Genomic DNA, 6868 nt, shown 5'->3' on the forward strand with positions numbered 1-6868 from the left:
TTTATTTTTGTTTTATTTAGATTTTTAAATTATTTATTCTATTTTAACTTTTTTTATTTCATTATTTACTTACTATTTTTTATTTTTTCATGGTGTGATATTTGGTGAATAATGTTGAACCCAATTTAGCCGGCACCATAAAGATCATACTCATATTTTTAATGTAATACGAGCATTAATGCCAGCAAGCCCCTCCCTCTTCCACAGGTATTGATCACAGTGTGGCTCCGCCCCTCATTGGCCCCACCCCCAAAGCCGACATCAGTCCTCTGACTCCTGGAGCAAACCTCTTATTCAGCCAAAGCGGTAAGATCGATCACATCCCGCTGGACGGCAACCGGATGATCAAAGACGAGGCCAAGACTGTTCTGCACGTACCTGTGAGTTCATTTACACTGCTGCTACAACAACAAATGTGCAGTATGCTTCTGTGAGAATATTAGACACACATAATCGTCCCAAAACATATTTGTGATTGATATTGTATGTATTCATTTTTTTTATGCATTCAACCTTTTTTATTCATTTATTTATTTATTTTTATTGATATTTTGCTATAACCTTGTTTAATTTTTACAATTATTTATTTATTTAGATTTGCTACATTTGAAACTTTAAAATTTTAAAAACTATTAATTAATTAATTGATCTATTTATTTATTTTTATTTTGGTACATTTTAACATTTTATTTTTACATTTATTTATTTATATTTTGCTACATTTTAGCCTTTTTAATTTTTTTAATAATTAATACATTTATTTATTTATTTAGATTTTGCTACATTTGAATCTTTACATTTTAAAAACCATTGATTAATTAATTTATTAATTTATTCATTTTTATTTTGCTATATTTGAACCTTTTTAGTTTTACATTTATTTATTTATATTTTGCTACCTTTTAGCCATTTTAATTTTTTTAAATAATTAACAAATTAATTCATTTAGATTTTCCTATATATGAACCTTTTTAAATTAAAAAAAAACTATTGATTAATTAATTAATTTTATTTTGCTACATTTTTATCTTTTCATTTTTACATTTATTTATTTATTTATATTTTGCTACACTTTAGCCATTTAATTTTTTTAATTAATTAATTAATTAATTAATTAATTTTTCATTTAAATTTTGCTGCATTTGAACCTTTTTAATTAAATAATATTTTGAAGTCACGCTTCATATGAAAGCAAGTGTCATTTTTTGTAAATAAAGATGAAGCTAAAACAATAGATTTATTGTTGAAGAAAATTGATTTAGTGTCTTGGAGCCTCAGTATGATGCTAAATTGTTTCTAAAAGGATCCAGAAAGTGTCAAATTCATCCACTCCACATCATCTGCACTGAAATATGACAAAACCTCAGTTTCCTGCTGTGTACCCACCGACAGACACGGCCTGCTGTCCTGAGTCCAGCGGGACACTAGAGAACAGGAGATGGTTTTCTGATGCACTGGTCAGACTGACTGACCATCATGTGTGGGATGTTTGAGATTCTCCAGAGTCAAACTGACCGCTCGCTCACGCAGCTGCAGACTGAAAAACATGCATGAAAAATCAAAGACCTCCTATTCAGTGGATTCATACGAAAAGATTTTTAATGAAGCGAGTCCAGATTTAAGCTTTTTGATAATCTCTTTAATTAAACTTTTTATTGTTAAAATTATTTGTTAATTTTTTTTTATTTTTTATATCTTTATAAATTTTAACCTTTTTTATTTTTTAATTATTTATTTACAGTTTTCATAAATTTACATGAAATCATTCATTCATTCATTCATTGATAGTTTGCTAGCTTAACCTTTGTTAGTTACTTAATTAATTAATATATTTAGCAACATTTTTATCTTTTTAAATTAACTAATATTTGCTTCATTATAACCTTTTTAATTTAAAAAATGATTTAATTATATTTTGCTTAATTTTAACCTTATGAATTTATTTGTTTGTTTATTTCTTCATTCATTCATTTATATTTTGCTACATTTTAACATTTTATATATATATATATATATACATATAAAGCTAATTTTTTTTTTATTTTTAGAATAATTTGAGATTTTCTTCATTTTAACCGTTTTAATTCTTAACATTTATTTATTTATTTATTTATCTGTCTATCTACATTTAAAAATCTTTGCCATGAAAATAGCCGTGGTAGCTTCCATTGTGTTAAAATGTAAACAAACAAGCATAAAAATGACTTTTCCTGCAAATAAAGTGTGAGTGTGGTTGTATATTTCTGTTCATTATCACCTGTGGGCGGTTCTCTGTTGTTTTGCTGTGTCTCGTGCACCTGCTGCTCTCTCAGTTTGCGCTCATGTTTTCAGGGTAAAGTGGTGATCGCGGTGGCGTTCGACTGCGTGGAGCAGATGATCTTCTGGTCTGATATCACACAGCCCTCCATCAGCAGAGCCACGCTGCAGGGAGGAGAAACCTCGCTCCTCATCAGCACAGGTGCTCGCTCTCTTCTGTGTGTTTTAGTATGATTGTTTAAATATTATTTATTTAATTTTACATTTTTCTGATATATTTATGTTTAAGCAAGTGTTTTATTTTGATTGTTTTTGAGTGATTTATTTTTTCATTCATTTATTTTAATTATTAGTGTTTTATCTTGATTGTTTTGCAAACAGTTTATCTTATTTTTGCATTTTTTGTGATTTAATTAATGTTAAATAAGTGTTTTTATTTTAAAATTATTTATTTTAATTAAACATTTTTATAATTTTAACTATTTTGTTTTTTTACTATAAATTAAAAAAAATAATCAAAAATCAATTTAAGAAAAACAATAATCTTCTAAAAATATTAATTTATTTTAAGTTGACATTTTATGGTTTAATTCATTGTTAATTAGTGTCTTATTTTTATTGTTTTTGTTTTTAAAATTATTTATTTAATTTAATCTTTTATGATTTTTTTTTTTTTTCATTTTAAAGTGTTTTACTTGGTTTTGTGTTTATTAATTTTTTTTTTTTTTTAAATTTTTAGGATTTAAATCATTTTGATTAATTTTCAACTCGTAAATCCTGTGATAGATGAAAAATATTGCATAAATGCCACTTGCGTTGACATTTTATTTCAGACATTTCTGATTGTCGCTTCAGTTTGCGCTGGAAAATTCCTTGCAACCATTTGTTTTGTTTATTTAAATATCCAGTGTATGTTGTTTCCGTGAGCAGATCTGGGCTGTCCCGAGGGAATCGCCATATATCAAAAAACAAGAAACATACACACTACATACTCCACACCATACAGCATCCACGACTCCACACAAGACAGAAGCCAGACCCGTTTCACGATTACACCATCAACCCACCAACCCACCACCGATCATCGCTGACCCCGCCTACGGGTACGTGTGCGTCTGATCACGGCGTTATGAAGAACACACACTCATATATGACACACACACGGCTCTCCGTCCTCCAGATACCTGTACTGGTCCGACTGGAACCGCGACGGGCCCAAGATCGAGCGCTCTGGTTTGGACGGGAGCGACAGGACGGTGCTGGTGCAGGACGGGCTGGGGCTGCCCAACGCTCTGACCTTTGACCCCCAGAGCAGGCGGCTCTGCTGGGCGGACGCAGGTCAGCTTTCTTATTTATTTAGCAACATGCATCCTGAATCACGTGGTGCTTATTATTGTTGAAAGATTGTGACGATATTCTCTTTCTTTATAATAACGTCACTGATGAATCATTCACAATCAGTCCAGAAGTATGACTCTTCTGTCGCGGTGCATGGAAGCATTTTATTTTGAATGCATTGTTTATTTTATACGTTTATTTTTATATGATTTGTTTATTTAAATGATACCCTTTTTATGATTTTATTCATTTTTAGTACTAAGTGTTTTTTTAAATTGTTTTTATTTTTTTAATATTTGGATTTTAATGATTTATTTAATTTTTTAGTGTTTTATTTTTTTTCTTTATATTGACTTATTTATTTTAATTTTCTATTTATTAATGTAATTCATTTTAGTGTTTTATTTTGATTGTTTTTAAATGATTTATTAATTTTAAATTGACATTTTTATGATTTATTTTTAATTATTTAAAATAATATAAAATAATTATTTAGTGCTTTATTTAGATTTTTACAAAACAATTTATTTATTTTAATTCCACATTTTTATTACATTTTTAATACATTTCTAATTTTGATTATTTTAGTATTTATTTAAATTTTACATTTTTATGATTTTATTAGTTTTTTGTAATTGTTTTATTTTGATTTCTTTTTATTTTAAAATTATTTATGTTTTAATTTTACATTTTTATGATTTTATTCATTTTAGTAAGTGTTCTGTTTTGATTGTTTTTATTTTTAAATGATTTATTTATAATAACATCACATGCATTTTCTATTGCATTTTTCTCTGTGTTGAATCCTAGTAATGTTTGTTTCAGGAACTCGTAAGGTGGAGTGTATCGATCCGTTCTCTGGTCTCAGGAGGAAACTGACCGAAGGGATTCAGTATCCGTTCGCCATCGTGTCTTACGGCAGAAACCTCTACTACACCGACTGGAGGAGGTACGATTCACAAACACATGACTCTCATGAACCAGTCCTTTTAATGAATCGATTCAAAAGAATCAGATTGAATCTGTGGTAAAGAATCACAGAGTGGTTTCTGAATTAACATTTAACACACTGATTGGAAGTTTATATGACTATGTGTAGTTAAATATGGATGTTCATAAAAGGAGTTTTATTGCAATAAATGGTATTTTAATTAGAAATAAAAACATTAAAATATATTACTTCACTGAACAGTTTTTCTAAATGGAAAATCTGGATTTCTCAAGAAAGAATATTCTGTTGGGTAATAGACTTTACAAGCTTCACACTTCTGCAGACAGATCTTAAAAGTGTTTATTAGCGAGTTAGTTAGGAATTTATTTGAATTTTACATTTTTATGATTAAATTAATGTTTAGCAACTGTTTTATTTTGATTGGTTATTATTTTAAAATTATTTATTTTATCGTACATTTTTAAGAGTTATTTTTTTACAGTTAGTTTGTTACTTAATTGTTTTTATTTTTATGATTCATTTTAATTTTACATTTTGATTTGACATGATATAGGTAAATTTTTAGTAAATTAAATTCATTTCTAGTTTGATTTTTTTTAATGATTTATTTTCATTTTTGATTTTTATGATTAATTAATTTTAGAAAGTGTTTTATTTTTATTGATTTTATTTAAAAATTATTTATTTTCATTTTAGATTTTAATATTAATTAATTTTTAGTGTCTTATTTTTATTATTGTTATTTTACAAAAATTTATTTTAATTTTACATTTGTATGAATTAGTTGTTATTGATTGTTTTAGTTGTTATTTAGTTGATTGTTGTTGTTTTTTTATTCCTTTTAATTTAATATTTTTTATATATTTTTTATTTTAGTAAGTCTCATTTTGATTTTATTTTACATTTTTATTATTTTTTATGTCTTATTTTGATTGTTTCTATTTTAAAAAGATTTATTTGAATTTTACATTTTTATGATTAAATTAATGTTTAGTAAGTGTTTTATTTTGATTGGTTTTTATTTTAAAATTATTTCTTTTATTGTACATTTTTAAGAGTTAGTTTTTTTAAATTAAGTTTATTACTTAATTGTTTTTATTTTTATGATTCATTTTAATTTTACATTTTGATTTGACATGAAATAGATTAATTTTTAGTAAGTGTTTTATTTAGATTTTTTTAATGATTTATTTTAGTTTTTTATTTGTATGATTAATTATTTTAGTAAGTGTTTTATTTTTATTGTTTTTATTTATAATTTATTTTAATTTTAGATTTTAATATTAATTCATTTTTAGTGTCTTATTTTTATTATTTTTATTTAAAAATTATTAATTTTAATTTTAAATTTGTATGAATTAGTTATTATTGGTTGTTTTAGTTATTTAGTTGATTGTTTTTGTTTTTATTATTCCTTTTAATTTTATATTTTTTATATTTTTTTATTTTAGTAAGTGTCTTATTTTCATTTTATTTTACATTTTTATTATTTTTTTATGTCTTATTTTGTTTCTATTTTAAAAAGATTTATTTCAATTTTACATTTTTATGAGTTACTTGTTAATTTATTGTTTGGTTAGTTGACATTGCTCATGCAAGAGAATTTGGTTAATATATTGTTGATGTGTTTGATTCTGTGACCTCCTGAAGTGTTTGATTAATTTATGATGATTAATGATATCTGTTGTTTTGAACATTGTGGCGATTCTGTGTGTTTTTGTGTTGTTGCTAGGGATGCAGTGGTTGCTATGGACCGTCATGATGGGATGGAGGTGGAGGAGTTTCTTCCTCAGAGACGTTCACGTACATACGGCATCGCTATCACTTACCCACAATGCCCTGCAGGTCTGAGCTGAGGTTACTCTCATCATAAACGACTGTAATTTCTGAACTCATTTTAATCACATGACTGGTCCGCAGGCGTGAACTACTGCTCTCGTGATAACGGAGGCTGCTCTCATCTCTGTCTGCCGCGGCCGGGCGGATTCACCTGCCGCTGTCCCGACGCCAGAGACGGCTCGTGTGTCGAGCAGGACCAGAACTTCTGAGGTTACGAGAGACTGAGAGACACTCAGAACCGAGGAGGGAATGATTAGTGTTCCTTAGGGCTCGGGTCGAGACAATCAATACAGTAGGGATGCACTCGATATATTCATATCGCATCTGCCACTATCAGTGTTCTTCGTCAGTGTGTCAGTCCCATGAGACAAAATCAGGGACTCACTTTCTCAAAGTCTTTCGAAAGTACTGAACAGCTCCATATGGAAGCTTGTTTTTGTCACAGAATAAAAAATTAGAAAGGTCAAGTTTACCGGTAGAATT

The 6868-nt window shown here is 27.6% G+C and overlaps 1 protein-coding gene across 1 annotated transcript in view; it reads left to right on the top strand.

Annotated features, from left to right (window-relative positions):
• Positions 1–6610, top strand: part of LOC109094938 (nidogen-1-like) — a 31415-nt gene extending 24805 nt beyond the window's left edge. Inside the window, exons 15-22 of the mRNA XM_042766991.1 lie at positions 208–380; positions 2332–2458; positions 3187–3231; positions 3263–3359; positions 3437–3594; positions 4420–4543; positions 6279–6391; positions 6467–6610. Of these exons, the coding sequence (XP_042622925.1) occupies positions 208–380; positions 2332–2458; positions 3187–3231; positions 3263–3359; positions 3437–3594; positions 4420–4543; positions 6279–6391; positions 6467–6594 (965 nt within the window). The 3' untranslated portion in view covers positions 6595–6610. The remainder of the gene's footprint in view (positions 1–207; positions 381–2331; positions 2459–3186; positions 3232–3262; positions 3360–3436; positions 3595–4419; positions 4544–6278; positions 6392–6466) is intronic.
• The last annotated feature ends 258 nt before the right edge of the window (positions 6611–6868 follow it).

Source organism: Cyprinus carpio, chromosome A11, assembly GCF_018340385.1.
Source record: "Cyprinus carpio isolate SPL01 chromosome A11, ASM1834038v1, whole genome shotgun sequence".
Classification (NCBI taxonomy): Eukaryota; Metazoa; Chordata; class Actinopteri; order Cypriniformes; family Cyprinidae; genus Cyprinus; species Cyprinus carpio.